Below are 19,536 nucleotides of genomic sequence, written 5' to 3' on the forward strand. Positions count from 1 at the left end.
GCTTTTTATGCAACTTAATATTGCATCTTGTGAGGGGGAGATTTGCTTTAAATATAGTAAATAAGGCGTCAAAAACAGAACGCTAATTACTTTTGCAACTTGGGATGGGGAGATTTGCTTTAACTATAGTAAAAAAGGCGTCAAAAACAGAACGCAGAGTACTGCTCGAACAAATCCAAGACCGACTGAAATTGCCACACATGGCATGGAGCCAACTTGGAACCATGTCAGCTCTACCTCTCCGCCGGACTTCTGAGGTGGGTGCCTAGCACTGGCTGTCTCTTCTGCCCTTCCTCGGGTGGCTGTCCCCTCCCTCTCTACTGGCCCGGTGAGGTGTGCACTCAGCTGTGACTGGCTCCATTCTGCACCAGCTCTGGGAGGTGTAGGCCCGCCTACATGTCCCCCATCCTCCTCTACCCCAGACCACGGAGGTGCAGGGAGCGCCTAGACGCCCCTCCTCTCCATCCACTCCAGCCCTGGAAGGAGCATACCCCGCCCCCACCCTCTAAGATTCTGGGCCAGAGCCAGACTTGGCCATTTTATTTTCTTTAACATTTTCGGTCAGAAAACAAGCGTTCTCTGTGAGCCGGAACCTCTTAGATGCAACGAACTCGGGGAATAGGTTTCACACAAAACTGCTGTGTGTATGTAGCTGCATCTCTTAGCAGCGTTTCAGAGTTAGTACTGTTTGTTTAATTCAACATCAGCGCTTTGTATGGAGGATATATTTGTGTATTTTTCATAGTTGTAAACACCACCATGCTTTCAAGGCTGAGGGCATCTGGTTTGATTTCATGATTTGTTAAACGTATAGCTTGTTTAGCTCCATTTTTGGAAGCCCAGTTGCACATCTTCTAAGCCAACGAAAGAGGTATTAACTTGGGTTCTGAGACAGAATCACACATCAAATCCAGCCGTGACGCATTCTTTTGCATTGCAGACCAATGCACGTCTTGCGGAGTATGTCTTCTCTGCTGTGTTTTGTCTTTGTACCGAGGTGTCTGCGCGTGCACAGACATCAGGGACGCGTCCTGCTGCGTCAGACCCCCAGGGGTCACTGAAGTTCAGAATGGATGTTTGCTCACTCCATGTCACCATGAACCCTGTCCCCAGCTCTGAACTTTCCACCTGTAAGTGTCTGCACGTCAAGACTGCAACATCCATAATTCACCCGTCAACACTCCCGATTTGATCAGGACACTCCCGGGGATTTAATCCCACTAACGTTTTTGTTGTTTTGTTCAGCTTAAAATCACCCCACATGCAGAGCAAGCTAACGAGGATATTACATTGAGACAATTTACGTTCGCTGATTTTCCACTTGCCGGTTCAAAAATGTTTGCATGTCTGACCTGCCAACCTCGATCATTTTTTGACCGTGTGAGAGAGGAGGCCTTTGAGGAGGTAGGGCTTCCAACCAATCACTCTCCTCCCTCCCCAAAATACACAAAATAAGCTTTTTTGTTCAATAATATCTTTATTTTAAATTTTTACTATTGTTGCCTCCATTATTACAGCAGAGCAGAGGTATACAACGGCATTGTAAATAACAATGCCGTTTCTTTAAATGTTTTAACAAACAAAAACATAAACAAAAATAATGTCATGAGCAATGCCAATAGCTCTAACTTTACCAATGCCGAGACCATTGCATTGTAAATGCTTGGTTTTTATTCCCCTCCTGGTATTTCAGCGGGCCTGCAGTGAAAGTCTGTGTGGCTGGATGTGGTATTACGGCCAAATCTTCAGAGTTTGGAACTGGAGAACCAGGTTTGAGTCTCCGCGTCAGCTCAACATTCAGTGATTCTGGGCAAATCACTTAAATCTCCCTATGCCTAAACAAGCATTTACAATGCAACGGTCTCGGCATTGTTAAAGTTAGAGCTATTGGCAGTGCTCATGACAATGCCGTTTCTTTAAATGTTTTAAAAACAAAAACATAAACAAAAATAATGTCATGAGCAATGCCAATAGCTCTAACTTTACCAATGCCGAGACCATTGCATTGTAAATGCTTGTTTTTATACTTAGAGGTGGGGGTTGCAAATTGGGAATGCCAATGCCGCCACTCATCCCAAAAAAAATTTGCACAGCCTTTCTGCTTCCCCCCCCCCCCGAGGCAGATGGGGTCAATAGCCCCTTATCTGCCCCCGCGCGGCAGGCAGAAAGCCCACTAGGCACCAGGGATATGTTTAAGGGCATGCTAGTGAGAAGCCCCATAGGCAAGGGTCGATCCCTTTTTTTTAGGCACTCATTTTGGCTGTTTCAGTGATATTTGTATTCTAATCTTCACCCAAGCAGGGGCAGAACCACTAAAAACCAGGGAGAGTTTGTGTGTGTGTAAACTGGAGTTTGGCTAACGGTCTGCATGTACTGACCTTTGGCTGGCATTTTGCTGGCGTTGTGTGTAGACCTGCACTTGGCTAATGGTGTGGCTGGACTCTCACTTGATGATGGTGTGTGTAGATTGGCGCTTGGCTGGCGGTGTACGTGGACTGTGGCTTGGCTGCCTGTGTGCATGGATGGTGATTGGCTGCAGGTCTGGACTGGCCGTAGCGGGACCAGATGTTTACCCGGTGGGCAGGAGGGGTGGGGGGCCGTTTTCTGGCTGGGGGGGCAGTTTTGCCACTGGGGGCCGGTTTTGCAGCAGTGCTGCTAGATCAGGCCCCAGTAACGAAAGCGGAAGCGGTGCCTTTTACTAGCCCCCCCCACCTCCCCCCAAGGGCCGGTCAAGCAGCAATCTGCCAGGGCTGGTTGCTGTTCCCAGTCCGGCCCTGCTCAGTGTGAGTGGGGATGGCGCTTGGCTGGCGTGTGCGTGGATATTGCTTGGCTGACTGTGTGCATTGATAGCATTTGGCTAGCAGTGTGTGTGGATGGCGCTTGGCTCACGGTGTGTGTGTATGGCGATTGGCTGGTGCGGTGTGTGGATGGTGGTGTGTGGATGGTGGTGTGCGTGTGCTGACTCTTGGCTGGTGGTGTGGCTTGCATGGATCACCCAGCATTTTCTTACCCGGAATCCCCCTCAAACCTCAAATTTACTTACAAAGTCACATTTTCCTCATATTTCTGTGTGAGTAAGTTGTAGGATCACCACGTCGGCCCAAATTTCCTACTACCCAGCATTCCCCTTGGTCTACCGAGAAAAATGATACCTCACTTGTGTGGATGCCCAAAGTAGCGTCAGCCTAAATATGCAGGGGTGTGGAATTTTCCAAATAATCTAGTTGTCCAAGGGACAAAATGCCACTGAGATCTACATGTCCTGTAAAATCCACTTGTCCCACCTACCCCCGTTCCACAACAAACCAAAGGGCTCCGGCTGACAGAGAAACATTAATATATGTTTGCTTTATTAAAATCAGTAAACCATTGAATGCTGTGCAATAATAATGCTAAAGGAAAACTTGTCAAGCGATATTATAAATCCCTTTTCATCCAAACATATAGAAATACAACAATAAACGATCTTGCATGGCACAGGAATCTGCTCTAAAACTAGTACTTCAACAGTTATGATAGATGTGGCCTTTTATGTCCGCACACATGCTTTGTGCCTCCTGTTGTAAGCCAGAGATCAATAGCTCTGCTGGGGTCATAATCCTCAAAGTTGGGTCCTTCTACCTTAAGAAGCATTAGGTCTTGGAGAACATCTTGATTTAACCGTGTTCTTAGTGGATTCTTAATGATATTCATGGCAGAAAACACACGTTCAGCTTCTGCTGTAGATACACTGAATGTGAACATCATCTCCACAAGCTTTAATATATTAGTCAACGAGTAAGGTTTTGTTGCTAGCAGGGTGGAATATGCAGGCAATACAGGAATACCTTTGGTCTGAAAGCTTTTCATATGGGTTTTAAGTCCACAAAACTCCTCTACAATTGCTAACCTCTCGTCTGTGGTGAAAAGTACCTCAAAATGTTGTACAATTGCCTCAATATCAGAGAGCCCATATGTATAGAGCTCCTCTCTACTTTCTGGCCACAGTGTATAATCAAATGCCTGAAAACCTTGAACTGGCATGCTATTAAAATTTTCAAACCTCTTATCAATGTACTTAATCATACTGTCAATGAGTTCACTGTCACTTTGGACTGTTGCTGCTGGTGGGCAGTGTCCTGATAAATTTATTTCCCAGCCATCAGTAGAAATGTGTCCAAACTTATTTTCTTCAGGGTGGTACAGTTTTTTAAACTGCTGCATATATTCACCCAGCTCACTCTTTAGGCCTACTAGGGTCAACGCACACCTCTCTACAGCAGGTGGAACATGCAATAAAAGCAGTTCATTAGACTGAAAGAATTCTGAAAGCTGAGACACTGGCTTCAGAACATCTCTCAGACTGTAAAGGTTTTTTATAAATGTAAAACTAGTAACAACTGAGAGGTACTTTTTTGCCTTCGCAGCAGAATCATCACTACCAGCTGCGACCTGTCCCAAGTGTAGAACCACTGTCTGCAGGTTTTGTTGCATGGCTGCCAAAGCCCTGGTTTTGCTGGAAACCCATCTAACCTGTTTAATATCAGTGAAATGTGCAAAGTTTTCATCAATTATTCTTGAAATTTCTTTGGCATCTCTTCGCCTCTTAGGACTATACCAATAGAATTTGAAAATCCATTTCAAAGTTTGCTCAAACTGACAAATAGAGGGATGGGATTTTACAGCATCTAGAATCCCAAGCTGAAGCTTGTGAGCTACACAATGGAACGGAAGAAGAAAAGGAATGTCTTTCTTTAGGAGTGCTGCAACCCCTCCCTTAGATCCCATCATAACTGCAGCACCATCGAAATTGACAGCTATTAGTGATGGACCTGGATGTTCTGCAGACCTTATATCTACTAAATCCAAAGATAACCTTTTAATTCCTTTAACTATACCGTCCAGAACTCCTTGAGCATGTGCATGTTCAAGTGGAACAAGATCTGCAAATAGAGTGTAGGGTTTCCCACCATTGACTACTCTGACCAGCACAGTTTCCTGTTCAGTGATTGCACTATCTGTACTTCCGTCAGCAATAATGCAGATGAAGCGAGAATTTGAAACTATTTTTTTGATGTCCTGTCGAAGTATATCCGCCTCACATCTTATGAACTCTGTGGCTTTTTCGCGGTTTGCATAATTTTCTCCTATATCCACACCTGCTTTCTTCATAGCCCTACATAGGGTGTCCATGTCTGAGAGTGGCTTACCTTGTTTTGCAATTAGGTAAGCATTGTTAAACAAGATGGTCAGTTTCTTTCTTTCTGTTTCCTTCAGTTTTTGCAGTGCTTGCATGATGAGGGGCTGCTCTGTAGGGACACTGGAATTTGAGGTACTCGCTGTAGGGGTCTGACATTGCAAAGTGGTTTCTTTCATTTCCTGGCGGTGCCATGAAACACATGTCATATGTGCCTTACTACTTTCATGAGCTCTGATTGGTTCAATGCGCAACTGGTCACATCCACTTAAGAATGCATTCCTACCGGAACCCGAATAGCTGAGTGCTATAGTAGGATATTTTTGGCAAATAGTGCAGTACATTTTTGGTCCTTCCCCCTCCGGACTTTCCTTCAGGGCTAGCCATGGCCAGGATTCCACCCAGTGTGACTGAAAAACTCGTTTTCTTTTTTCAGCGTCATACTTTTTGTTCTTAGTTATGTTAGGATTCTGTGCAGTGCTACACGGCCCAACGGCCTCAGTTGTTTTTTTTGGGTTTCCTTCTCCTGGGCTATCTTTATCACTGTCTTTACTTTTTTTGAATCCAAAGCTAAATAGACTTTGTTGAGACATATTTGCCTGTCAACTGGACAAAAAGTGATCAAGTATGAGACTACTTAATTCAGTTTAAAACTCACTGTCCACAAATGTTGAGTTATTTATAGCAACAGACTTGTCTTTTCTCAGATAGGAAATTACGCTAAATCTTGAATGAGGTTTCCTCCTACATTTTTCCAAACTTCGAGAATCAAGGGTTGCTGCTGCCTGCTGCAATGAACCTCTATGCTGCCTCTATGCTTCGTAGTGATTCTGTTTCATGCAAAGTTGTGAACGCACAGCTGGTGCTACACTGGCTGGCACTCTAGACCTAGAAGCCAAGAAAAGAATGTACACTAAGAACAAGGATTTGAGCTTTGGAAAAGTACAAGCTAGCTTTCATAAACTTTAATGCAAAACTACCATCCATGTTACCAATAAAGAATAAATGAAAAACATTAGAACTGACTGCTTGAGAAAGATGATTGATGGAGTAAAGGAAAGAATGAACAAAGAAAATAATGAAAGGTAAAAGAAAATAAGGCAAAAAGAAAGGAAAGAAAAATAAAGAATTAAGGAAGGTAATAAAGAAAGGAAAGGAAAAGGGAAGATAAACAGGAAAGGCAGAAAGCCAGACGTGGTGAGCCCTACTCCTTGCGAATCGGTAAGTTATCGAAAAAGAAAAGAAACAGCAAAGTTGGGAGCTTCCTAATAATAAGAATCGTTTTTTCGCCAAATGTACCCTCTTTGCATTTGCAACTTTAATCAATTTTGTAATGTATATTTGTCGGTGTGTTTATGCAGTTCTGGGCTGAAAGTAATAGTTCACTATTCTATATTAGGACAGTTAGGACTCTTTAAGTTATAAATTACAAGTCACCAACGGATGTCTCTACTGAAAGCATTAATCTGCAGATCTGTTTCCATCCTATGCACTCTCTGTAATCGACTTTGTACATGTTCTTTACCCCCTTACGCACTTTCACTAACTTCACCGAGGTCACAACCTCAACTATACAACTCAACTATACAACAGGGATCTCCGCTGGCGTTTGTGTGTTTATTCATGCATGAGTGTGCGTGTGATCTGTGTTTGTTTTTCACTATTGACATCGCTGTACAGGGGGCCTAAAGCACTTGGCAAGGGGTCTCAGACAGAGAAAAGACACGTAGGAGGTCGTGAAGGGTGGAGGTCGCACGCGCAGCATGTTAGCAGCAGTGTACGATGGCGGACGTTAAAACCTGGTGGCCTGCCATACTCTCCTGCCAAGAAATACAACTGACTTAAAAACACAAGCCGGCATTGAGGAAGAGTCGGAGCAGAAGAGCGGCGCCAACGTGCGCATGTTTTATGCACAAGTACACAGGGAAAGTACAAACAGGAAGGAACAAACCTGTGCCCAGATTTGTTAGGATCAGAGGTAGTCTATGGAAGATGAAACGAGGGGAGTGCAGGTCCACCGATGCAGAGAAACGTATGGCCTTTAAAGGGAGAAAGACTGGGGGGGGGGGGGTTGATCTACGTGCACCGGATGCAAACGAACCTAAGGCATATAAAGGGGAGGAATTGGGGGTTATACCCCAATGCAAAGGATCTAACTGGTAAATGTGGTTACACATCAATCGAAGCAAGGTAACGCCTAGCCTTGAAAGGGAGAAAATGGGCGGGGGGCGGAACGAGGCATTAAACTGATTCACACCCATGCACAGAAACATGTGGCCTGCGCGGCCTGTGATGGAAGAGGGGCGAGTTTCGGGTTCAGACTCTGGTGCAGAGGTCGAGGAGGACGGTGTTTCGAGTCCACATCCACCGAGGCACCAGAACCCCAAGCTTCACTCTAACCCGCCGGCTCATCCCGAGATGTGCGCCTCCTAGATAAGATAGCCGGGAAACAACGCCACCTAAACCACAACGATACAAAATGTGACATTTAATTATTCTGCAGTAGCCTGTAGCCTGGAGGCAGATTAACATCTCAGTAGTGCAGCTGCCAACACACGCCTCGCGGGAGGTGTGCGACTGTCTGCTGGGACCGCGGCGACACTTGAAAGCAAAGAGAGCACAGGAACGAAGCTCACGGCGACAACACACGTCCAAACACAAAGAGTGCCCGATATGCTAGCTAAGCTCGCTAGGTCAATGCACCTGATGCAGGGGCCGGCTAACCTCACCCAGGCGCACTTGATGCAGAGATAACCTCACCCAGGCGCGACCTGCATTTCCAGTGTTGCCGACCTAGCCCGCCATCTTCTATGGTCAATGAAACCCATACCACAGCAATGCGGTTGTGGTGGAGTTTTAAGAGCTTTGGTAATTGGTGGCTATCCACGTTCCAGTTAGTGCAAAGATAGTGGTCTCTTAATTGACACTGACACATAACTTTTTTTTTTCTGTCTTGACCGCACATACCTATAACTTCTGAAGAAGACGGACCCACGAGGCACAGCAGGGCAGGGCGGGTGAGCTGCGTCTGCCAGTAATGGCGCGGAGGCTACGTCTGCGAAAGCACGTACGTACGCATGTACGTACGCTCTTGGGCGAAACCATTGTCCCCGCATTAAGCAGGTGGCATTTGCAACCCCCCCCCCCGTACTTTGCATATCAGTTGCCGCGCTAAGCTGCAATACGCGGTTCATAGTATTTTACACGGCCAGACACTATCTTTCCCACATCGTCCGCGGCGACCCTGGCTACTGATAACGGCGCACCAGGGCGCCGCGGCACAGTTTGGGAGCCACTCTAACGTGATTAAAAATATCTAAATGTCTACATGTCCGTCGGACATAAATAGACAATAAATCTTCTTGCCCGTGAATTAAAACAACATGGTTCGGGCGTCGGGCGATATGATTCCCCCACCCCTGATATGTATAAACAAACTGCCCTTTTGGATCTGCTTCGGGCCCCCCTCAATCTCTACACGTTTTTGGCCTTTCCATGTCATAGGCACTTGGCCCATCCACACAAGTATGGTATCATTTTTATTGGGAGATGGAGAGGAACGCTGAGTGGTAAGAAATGTGTGCCGTGCAGTGATCCCACAACTTTTCCACACAGATATTAGTGGGAAATTTGACTTTTTAGCTTAATTTGAGGTTTGCAGTGAATTTTGGGAAGGAAAATGTTGGGGGGGATCAATGCAAATCACACCTCCCTAGACTCCCACAGGTGTCTAGTTTTCAGAAATGTCTGGGTTTTTAAGATTCCCCAAGATGTCTGCAAACATGGGACCAAAAACGCAGGTGCTAACCTATCTATCACAAAACAACCTGGTTTTTCAAAGGGGTCATCTGCTTCTTTGGTCCCGGGCTCAGCAGCCTTCTAAGGAAACCTAACAAAGTCAGACATTTCTGAAAACTAGACACCCAGGGGAGTCCAGGGAGGTGTGGCTTACGTGGATCTCCCATTATTTTTCGAACCAGAATCCCCTGTAAACGTTATATAATAATGCATCCTGGGATAGCCAGATGCCAAACAGGAAGCTGTCATCAGGATGGTGGGAACATGGTAGTCCATTGGGTACCAACCGCATCCTACCTTGAGGGCATTTTCTGAGCATGAAAAGGGTACCCCTGGAACCCAGGACTCAGATCTTGACTGGACCTGAAGAAAGGCCGAAAAAGGACTGAACTGCTGCACTGAGGAAACAGCAAAGAGAGGCTGCACTGGTATGGACTGCACCCGTTGAAAAAGCAGGGATGCGTTGTATTTAAAAGAATGCAGCCCACCCTTGCGTTTCCCCTAGTGCTGGCGTGAAATCTAGCTGCCAAGCACCAACGTAGGCATCCTTTCACTATAGTGCAAGGGTCCCTGCATTGGGGGGAATGTTTGTTTATGTGCAGGACGGTGTCCCTTCTAGCACATAAACAATCCAGAAGGCTGATTTGAAACTCCTACGTGGGCTGCATTGTGCAGCACACATAAAAGTTGCAAATTCTCATTTGGTTAAGCATTGTTTATGTGCAGGAAGGGACACCTTCCTGCACATCCACAATAATTCATGGCATTTTGCTGTTTCTATGTGTTCGGCACAATGCAGCACACATGGAAACAGCAAAACCAAAGTGAAATTAAGCATTTCTCCACTTTTTGCCATGTTAAGACCAGGTTTTCCCTGGTCTTAATTTTGGCGCTGCCTCCGATTTACTCCAATCTTGAGCTTAGGGGGCAGTGTCAAAATCAATGGGTGTTGCGGCAGAACGCCTACCGCGACACCCAATCGATCACCCCTCTCACGCTAAGTGTAGTGTGAAAGGGGGCCTTACTCACGTTAAGTGGCTTAACGCAGCCTTGTACATAAGGCAAAGGGTTTATCGCCACAGGAACTTCGCAAAAAGTGATGTTCCTGTGGCTATAGGGGCTTGTAAATATGCCCCTCATTTCTTCACATACAATAGCGGACAATTCTTTTATATGACACTCATTATCTTCACATAAATACAGCTACCAGCTCTTAAAATGCAAAGTGGGGGGATAAAATGGGGGAAGAGAATCGGATTGAGCGGAAAGTGCCATTAAAATTCTATTTAACTGCGCCTCTGGAGGGTTGTCCACTTTCTTCTGACACAGCTAGTATACACAACATCCTGCTTTTTCTTATCAGATTATTAGCCAAACACACAGTACCCCAAGATTACAGTTCATTAATATTCATCAGAACACTTCAAAGTCTACCTTTGAGGGTGCATGAGCTTCACCAGCTGGAGGAAGTCTATGTTGCAGTTAAATCAACACAATCGGAAGGCAAGTGGGGAGTTTCGTAAAGTGAAAGATAGTTCGTAAAGTTACATTTCTTCAAACAGCTGATGCTGCAGGTAACAAAATCTCGAATACTTTGGGTCATAAATGCTCATGGTTGCAGCACCCAACCTGTACCCCCAGGATCCTTGTCACCTCCCAGAGACCAACAATTGAAACAGGTTTCCTGTCAGAAATCGGCTACAGCCTTCAGGGAGGATTTAGGGGCACAAAATGAGGCTTTTAGGCAAGGAAATGGAGATCAAATCTCATCTGTGGGGTGCCACTCATCAATAATCTGTTCTTGAAGGATCTAACTAACACCTTTTCATGTATTTTTCATTTAGTGAGTATTTTCCTCATGGGGAGAGGCTCTGATCAATCGGTCACGAGTGCTGTGCATATTTAGGAGCGCCCCCAGTATGTGGGCCCTGCTTTTGGAGGATATGTCTCCAGTAAAGGACAGTTACCATGGGACTGTTATACCTGCCTGATATAAGTTTCACTACTATTAATGTTTGTGTCCTGGCCTTCGAAAATGCAGATGCCTTGAGAACTGGTGTGGATCTGCAGGTGGTCCCATCAAGAAGGAACAGCCTGTGGCAAAATGAGAGTCATGTAACTCTAGGAGTCAATCAACAAGTTACAGATTAAGGTGTTGGCTAATCACAAACTGTGTTTGAGCCCGGACTGGACACAACAGTTGGTTGAAAGCTGTGTTAAATCCAGCTGCCCATCATCGATCAAAGAAGAAGACAAGCAAGAGGAGTCTTTGCCATCATTCTTTTGCACAGGAAGTGATATCACTGGATTTCCAATCATCTATTTCCACAGGAAGTGACATCACTCGATTTCCCATCATTCATTTGCACAGGAAGTGACATCACTGGCTTCCCATCATCCATCTGCACAGGAAGTGACATCACACCTCTCCCTTTTCAGGACCAACTTAATGGCTGCTACAGCGCCAAGAGCAAGCACGTCAATGCCCATCCGTGCATGGACTGGACCCAGTGCCAGGAACCCTGGTCCTCCCACTGCTACCTTGCTGCGACACTTCGCTACTACACGTGCTGCTGCCTCACCGCACAACACAACACCAAGGGAGCATTCTCCTGCACTTTCTGCAAGTTTTCATGCAGTTAACCACACTTAACACTTACTGCAACAACAGCACCCAACACTCCACTCTTTGACACTCACAGTCCCGCAACCACACACACTTCACTCACCAGCCACGCCACAGAGATCTGAAAACTGCTGCATGACAATGCCTCTGACCTACTTTTTCTCGCGGTAATTTGACTGAACCCTGCATTGGTACCTAACATCACCACAGCTGCCCCCCCTCACCCCCCTGGCTACTAAATTGTCATGCAGAGAGACTCCACAAGCCTGGAGGTTGAATCACCATCATCCACAAGAACACCGTCAGCTGCACCCAGGGCACAAGTCGGGGTACACGTGGGGTAGACCCCATCCATCCTGCCAAGAAGTTGGGTCCCACTGAAATATGCTGAACTTGTCCCGGTGCATTTTTCAGACACCGGGACATGTTCAGCAGTGCCTGCACGGGATCTGCTTTCCATTCCCAGCAGCAACAGGGAGGCAGCTAGGGGGCTTTTTATTTTTACCCTTCAGCTAGGTCAAAGATGAAGTTATGGCCTCATCAGTCATCCTTTCGTTCCAATGTGATCCTAACAGGGCATGATCTGGAGCCTCACACGGAAGGGAAACAAAGTCACACGGCTTGTTATCACTTCCTTGGTGCAGAAGAGAGGCATGCTTTTGACTTTGTTCAGTCCCTGTATATAAGACATATGCATACACTGTAAGAATGTTAGCTGTGTTGGCCTGTCCTAGTATTCACACAAATAACAATTTAAGATACTACTATTTTATTTATTTCATAGCGCTGCTCATCTTAATGCAGAGTGTCAGAGCGCATTATGTAACAGACATTATACATTGACAATATATCATGTAGGTGTGAAATCAATGCATAAGATGTATTACATAAGACAGAGGGTTACAAGGTGTAGGAGTCACATGTCCTTCATAGCTCACTGTGATATATTAGAAAGATTTCAATTTATGAACTGCAAGTAACAAAAGGGTCTCTGTGTTAAATGCAGTAGCCCACTTACCTATCTACATAAAATACAAACCTGTCATCTGCATTTTACATGACGTGCTTTGCAGGAGACACCTAAACCTTTTACACTACTCTCATTTGAATCTGAGAAGAGACAAAACACAGATCCCTTCAGAAAAAGTGTTAACCTTCAGAGTTACTTTACCAACAACACAGAATAGAATGGGAGGGTGAGAGGGGACAAGCAACAGAAAGCAGAAACACATAAGGTAGAGAGGGGAACATGAGCAGGTGTGGGGAACAAAAGCATATGGGTGAGAGAGAATGCATTGGAGGACTTGGCACATGAGGTAGACATGTTACAGACACATGCACTCACAAGGAGTGTTTCAACAAAAAGAAACAAGCATTGGCATAGCCACTAGGTCTCGCTTTTGGTACCTTATAAGTATTTAGTTTTTCAGCACAATATCCTTGGTGCAACAACATCAGCTGTTGCATGGCTAAACCTTGTACCTTATAAGCGTTTAGCCATGCAACAGTTGATGTTGTTGCACCAAGGATATTGTGCTGCATAACTAAATACTTACAAGGTCCCAAAAGTGACACCTATTGGCTTGTTTTCTGTATTCACTTGTTCAAATAAGCCAATAAATGTTCCTGTTGAACATTAGGCAACGGCCAGCAACACTCTACAGCCCTCGCCGTTATCTGATACTGGTCAATGAGGAGGGAGAAACATTCCTATCTCAGCTCTGGAGATAGCGCTTTTGTGATGTGAGAGGAAAGTGAATTCTTGTGTTACACCCGGTTTTGTTATCATGCAAGCAACAACATATTAGTTGGGCAGATTCAATGCACAGGAGGATTTGTACATTGTGCCTCCTGATCTCAGTATTTGTAGGAAGGTACTCAGATATGTGATAATTGCCCAGGATCGCACAGTGCGGTCATGCAGTGGTTTTACACTGAACGTATCTGCCCAGGATCACACGGTTTTGTTCACGCAGGACTGGTGGCGCCCAGTGCAAAATAAATACACAGGATTAGCATCTTGTCTCGCTAAGGTTTAGGGCAATCAGTGTCAACCCAGTGTCGACACTGAACATGTCACGCAATTCCGTGGACTTCAGACGCATAACTAAATGAATAAGAATGCTCATATCGAATTTCCATCAACCCATGTAATAGGCAGGCCAGCCAGCACCTTCGCTGCGTGCGGATAGTAAATATCTCCAGAGGGAAAGAATTCCTCAAATACTTGCATGATAATGCTCTGTGTAGCAGTTAATAACGCTTGCCGAAACAACTACCGAGTTTAGATCCAGTGGCTAATTATTACGGATCATGATTGCGATGCGCCCAGTGGGGAGATAGATTTCCGGTACGTCGCGGCCCTTGCCCAGTTACTGCAGAGATATGAGCTCTAAACCTCTAAACAGCGTGAGCTGCAGCTGCCAGGGGTAAATACGGGCGAGCCGACAGCCTGAGCACGAGCAAAGCTTGGAAAATGGTTGCAACGTAAAACATGCAGGAAGAAAGCAGCGATGAGGGAGGGGTTGGGGAGATGGACACCGGGGCATTCATTAACAAGCATTTACGAGGCCGACATAGGTAAAGCTATTAGGGAGGTGGGGGGGGGGGGGGGGGTTAAGCTGCATAGCAGAAGGGTGTTGGAAGACAGGACTGAACAGGCGCATTCTGAAAACAGTGCTGATCCAAATTAAGCTTTGCGTGCTGCACTTTATAAAATATAAATTAACTTTCATCTCTGGAACAGCAGCTGTACTAAAAGAATCCAGCACGTAACTAGATAAGCACAGACAGGAGAAACACAATGTTACTTTATACACATGCAGAGGATTCACGCAGCCTAAAGGGGACGTATCAGGGAAGGAAAGCAGAATTGTCTGCGCTGCATCAAGGATAAAGCATACATGCGGCAACGGGAGGCTAAAGGCCGACGCAGGTCAGGCGGGGGGGGGGGGGGGCTTGGTGCCAAGCTGCGAAGCGGAACGGTGTTGGGAGGCTGACGATCAGGTGCCCTCAAATCAGTGATGTGCCACCAAAAAACACACAAGCTCGGTGTGCTGCATTTTATTAATAAGAATTTTGGCAGTGCATGCTATAAGAAAGTTGCGCGGCCGCCATATGCGCTGAAAAATATACAATTAAAAACAAAAGATTTGGGTGACCCACTTTTTATGAAGCCACACGGCCACCATTGTTGAAGTTAAAATTGGGCATGGGAGATAAGAGAAGTAAGAGTAACGCGGCCTTGCGGCAAGAAGTAAACAAGTGGGAGGGGTGGGGGGAGTGCACACACGCGCGCTAAGCAGCAAAAGGAAATTTTAAAAAAAGCATGCGAGTGGTGCGCACGCAGGAAGGGAGCCGCAAGCTTGAGGCCAGCAAAAGTGACTGGTAGCACTTTGAAAACCCCAATACTAAATGTCTCGCAGAGCAGCTCATGCGCTGGCTCAGGCAAGACCTAAAAAGGAGCTCCCACAAGAGAAAGAGTGGAAGGACACAGGTACTTGGGGCATGCTCCAGGGGAGGGCCAGGGCCAGACTGGCAACCGAAACTGGCTCTGGCAAACTGCTCAGCCGGCCCCCCCTGGGTTGAGCAGTTTGTGAGGGCAGATTGTTACAGGGGGCCAATATTGCCAACCCCCGGTAACAAAACCGGCCCCCACTCTAGCGGCCCACCGGGGAAAACACTCGGTGCCCGCTATGGCCAGTCCGGCCCTGAGGAGGGCCAAACAAAGAAGAAGTGAAGTTGGCAAGCGCTGGCCAAAGAGAAGCAAGTGAGAGTAACAAAGCAAACAATCAACGGGAGGGCTCCAAGCCCACTGTAGCTAATAAGACGTCTTGCAAGCAACAGCAGGTGTGTTGTCTCAAGTGAGACTTAAAAGCAGTGGCATTGACTTCTTTTTACTCACATTAACTCAACTCAAAATATTTTTATAACAGATATAAACAGACTTAATGCTGCATATTTCCATTTTTAAGTGCAGCAATTAACAGCACTCAAATCACCTACCAAATTCTAGCTTGACCAGGAGATCTTAACAACTGTTGAAAGCAAACACTTAACTCACCAAGTCCCTTGCTGACTTTATAGGTCTTTTAGAGACAAGGCGCCCTGCAAAACTCTTACCAAGTGAGATGAAAAAAGGGGGTGGGCAAAAGCTCCGAAAGGGACTTGGCTAAGATGGCAAAAGCAATCCTTTCCAAGCAGCCTGTCCTATGTGAATTAGGGGCCGGCTTTCACTATGTAAACTGAAATACTGTGCTTCTCGTAACTTGCCATCTGAGCAGTATTTGAGTCTTTCTGTGAGCTTTCTGTGATAGCATCCAGACACATTTCACAATAATGCACACACACCTAAAACAAGGCTGGCCCATTTGCTTTGCCAGTACTTATTAGCAGTATCAGATAAGTCAGGAACAACAGTAAATTTATTTTCAATAATTAGAATTGAAAATGTTTAATACCTAAAAATGAGACTGAATTAAATATTGCTAGGGTCTGTGGTCGTCGGAGTGCCTCACTCACTCCTCCTCACACTCCTTTCCTCAGCAGTCTTACTCTATTTGACACTTGCGCCCTCCCCCCCCCCACACATTTTTCTGGACCCCTCCATCTATATGCATCACAACTCATTCCTTCCTCTTTTGTGCCTTCTTTTCAGTCTCACCTGCATGTACCTCCCTGCTTCTCCTTCACTTCATCTCCCACCACACACACACACACTTTCCTGCAAACACAGTATTTGACTGTCGCCATGTCTCCGTTTTGACAGCTATGTGTCTCCTTCACACACTTTTGCATGGTATCAAAATGACAGTCGGTACACATGACCAGTGCTGTGTGCGCCCTGGCATAGAGGCGGGGAACTGGATGAGAAAGTGTGGCGCGCGCCACTTCATGACCCACGGAGAAGCACAGCGGAAAGCGCATTTGTGGCAAGTTATGAACACTCAGAAGCCGAACTCACAGTCCCTTAGAAGCGCCTAAGTTCATACTATGCACATATCCATAATTGCCACGCTGCATGATGAAACAAATAAAGAAACACAACGTGCTAGAAAAAGCAACACTCATATGGAATGTAAGATTACGTAAGACATGTGAAATGTACAAAGGTACTATATGCGTGACGTAAGTTACCTTATTGGTTTTACAGTCATTGTTCAGAAAGCAGTGTTTTCCTTGTAAAATGAGGGGCATAAATATTGGTCCGCAAGGGACCCGTTGCGAGTTTTTTTTTTCGATTACTACTGGGTAGGAGACCCCGGTAATCTTGCGCCACTTAAAACCCTGATAGGCAACCACTAATGTGCAACCAACTGAAACAAAAGCCGCGCCAAAAGGTGTTTGCAGTAGTAAAAACATGCAACATAATCTGCGCCACACGTTGTTTCAAATACCGGGTTTATTAAAAGAAGAAACTTCATAAGAAACGGGGTTGTATTCACATGAAACAGTTCTATTCTTAGCCCAGATACATTATAATATACAAATGCCAAGGAGTTAGCCTGAGATACGCACGCTTACGCAATATAAACAGTGGGTGAAGTATATTAAAAAAAAACAGAATGGTAACTGTGATGCTGTGTGCCAAGGGGCGGGGTGAGTGACCATGGGGGCGGAGTCAAAGGTGTGGCTAAAAAAAAAATATTCTGTAACTTTTCTCATTCTTTCACCTTCAGGTAAGTACGTACAAAATAAGGCACAGCTTAAATGAAAAATAAATGCAGGTTAAGTGAGTCAGTGGGAAATGTACTATTGTACATTATGACACCTCGAAGTTATGGTTGGTGCTGTGGAGAATAGTGACGTGTGTCTGTTTGATGCTAGAGTCTGTGACAGAAAGCAATGTGAGTATGTACGTCATTATATTATTAAACTTGCATTAGACACAGCAGAAAATAGGCTGCTACAAAGTGCAAAAAAAGGTTTAAGATAAACAAGTGCTTCCAAAATATAGATTTTAGTAATACACAGATTTTACGTTGAGCATTTTTTTTATAACCGTCCTTCAAAAGCACACCAGAGCTCAGCTGGTAACTCCCTTGCAATACCACTGCTAAAGAATAAATCTGTCTTATCAAGAAGTTTCAAGTGCGCCATCAATTAAAGCCAAAACCGCCTTCCAATCACCCTTTACATTTTCACATTAACCATTAGTGTACATTTACATTTCTTTCAGGCAGTATACACCCTGACCGGAAGGCTTCTTTAGCTGTCTGCCACTTCCTCTTTCAGAGCACAACAGACTCCCTGCCTTACGCTTCTGCTGAAGTATTTTAACAGGCAGAATCAACCGTCCCGGGACAGCGGTCTTTTCCCAAAGCGTATGGGAACCGTTTTTCTCATAATAAAAATGTAATGGCGCCCCCTGCGCCTCAGATGCCGCACACTTCGATCACCGACTATAAACCAGGGTAAGAGGAAGTCACTTGTTAAGCACTGGAAAGCGTTCTTGATTTCATAAGCCATGCCTGATGTAAACATGGCGAGTCTTTAACTGTAGCCAGTGAGCGCGTAACAGGTGTTGCATATGGCCATCCACATGGGACCGCTATTGCTGGGTAAGCCTCGAACAATGCACGCTTAGTTAGCGGAGAGGTTAGCAGTAAATTCATCAAAAATGTAAGCGCCTCGAAGCACTGAGAGAAGAACGCAAGTTCAACCTGGTGTCATCCGGACCTTGAAGAAAAAAAAAACATGCAACCCTGCTCTTCCAAACTCCAGAAAGAAAGTGACGGTCGCGTCTGACAGGTCAGACGCAGCTCCTACGCCTTCCCGACTCTGGGCTTGGCCGCCTTCTTGACCTTCTTTGCGGCCAGGGACGCCCCCTTGAGAAGGCTCTTCTTGGGGGTGGTCCCGGCGGGCTTGTGGCCCTTCTTCTGGAGGGAGGAGGGGGGCTTGGCTCCCTTGTGGCCCTTCTTGGCTCCCTTGCGGTTCTTCTTGGGGGCGAGCGGGCTTGCCCTCTTGGCGGCCCCCCCTCTCTTCTCCTTGCCCCCCTCCGGCCCCCCGCGGTTGAGCCTGAATGAGCCGTTGGCCCCCGTGCCCTTGACCTGCAGCAGGGTGTCGTTCTGCACCAGCGCCTTGATGGAGTAGCGCAGGTAGGTGCGGCCGTTCTGCTGGTCGAACCAGGGCACCTTCTTGGCCTCGTTGAACACCCTGGCCAGCGAGGAGCCGCCGCGCTCGCCCAGCCGGCGGATGGTGTCGATCACCAGCTGGCTGTAGCGGCCCGGCTGGCTCTTCTTGCTCCTCTTCTTGGCCGAGGGGGCGCCCCCTTTCGCTTTCTTGCTGGGGGCAGGCTGGGGGGCGGTTTCCTGTACCACGGTGGCCATGGCTGGTCCTACTGAGCCAGGCTCTAGCACTGCTGTGGTGTCTCCCTGGTCCTCCTCAAAGTTGGCGTCTCCAGGGGTCCTTCTCAGAGGTGGCGTCTCCAGTGGTGCTCCTCAAGTTCCGCTGTGACGTCTCCAGTGGTCCTCCTCAGTGGTGGCGTCTCCAGTTGTCCTCCTCAGAGGGGGCGTCTCCAGAGGTCCTCCACGAGCTCCCTGGTGGCGTCTCCAGGGGTCCTCCTCAAAGGTGGCGTCTGCATTGGTCCCCAGGCTGACGTTCCTCACTCGGTCTCTTCCCTCAGACTGAGCTCTGCCCAGCGCCGCCGCCGCCTCCTTTTATAGGCAGCCTGCGGACCGCGTTGAGAACAACAACATTCAAAACGCTGCCAGCAGCCACTTGTGTGTTTCTTCGACCCCCTTCTAACCGCTCTGCCCCCGCCACAGCGCCCCCTACGGCCGCCCCTCCGGGAGGGATCCGTGCTGCAGGTGCAGCTCTGCATGAGGAGACCCCACCCGTGGGTATGGATTCCCGGAAAGCTCCTCAAATGCGGGGTTTACCGGGAGCACCCCAGGCTCCCGGGAGGGGGCTGCATCTTTGTGGGTGGATGATTAAT

General features: G+C 46.7%; 2 protein-coding genes across 2 annotated transcripts; both read right to left on the reverse strand.

Moving 5' to 3' along the window:
* Positions 1-3,510: 3,510 nt before the first annotated feature.
* LOC146797374 (zinc finger protein 862-like) lies at positions 3,511-5,151 on the reverse strand. Its single transcript, XM_085627595.1, has one exon. It carries the CDS (start codon positions 5,149-5,151, stop codon positions 3,511-3,513), a length of 1,641 nt encoding a protein of 546 aa, XP_085483721.1.
* An 11,832-nt stretch (positions 5,152-16,983) lies between these two features.
* LOC146797375 (histone H1.10-like) lies at positions 16,984-19,242 on the reverse strand. Its single transcript, XM_085624377.1, has one exon. It carries the CDS (start codon positions 18,926-18,928, stop codon positions 18,365-18,367), a length of 564 nt encoding a protein of 187 aa, XP_085480503.1. The 5' UTR covers positions 18,929-19,242; the 3' UTR covers positions 16,984-18,364.
* Positions 19,243-19,536: the final 294 nt, after the last annotated feature.

The sequence above is a fragment of the Triturus cristatus genome, chromosome 9 (genome assembly GCF_964204655.1).
Source record: "Triturus cristatus chromosome 9, aTriCri1.1, whole genome shotgun sequence".
Taxonomy (NCBI): Eukaryota; Metazoa; Chordata; class Amphibia; order Caudata; family Salamandridae; genus Triturus; species Triturus cristatus.

What these genes read in the sequence shown, in the direction of transcription:
- LOC146797375 (XM_085624377.1), bottom strand. Translation starts at nt 18,928, where the DNA reads ATGGCCACCGTGGTACAGGAAACCGCCCCCCAGCCTGCCCCCAGCAAG.
- LOC146797374 (XM_085627595.1), bottom strand. Translation starts at nt 5,151, where the DNA reads ATGAAGAAAGCAGGTGTGGATATAGGAGAAAATTATGCAAACCGCGAA.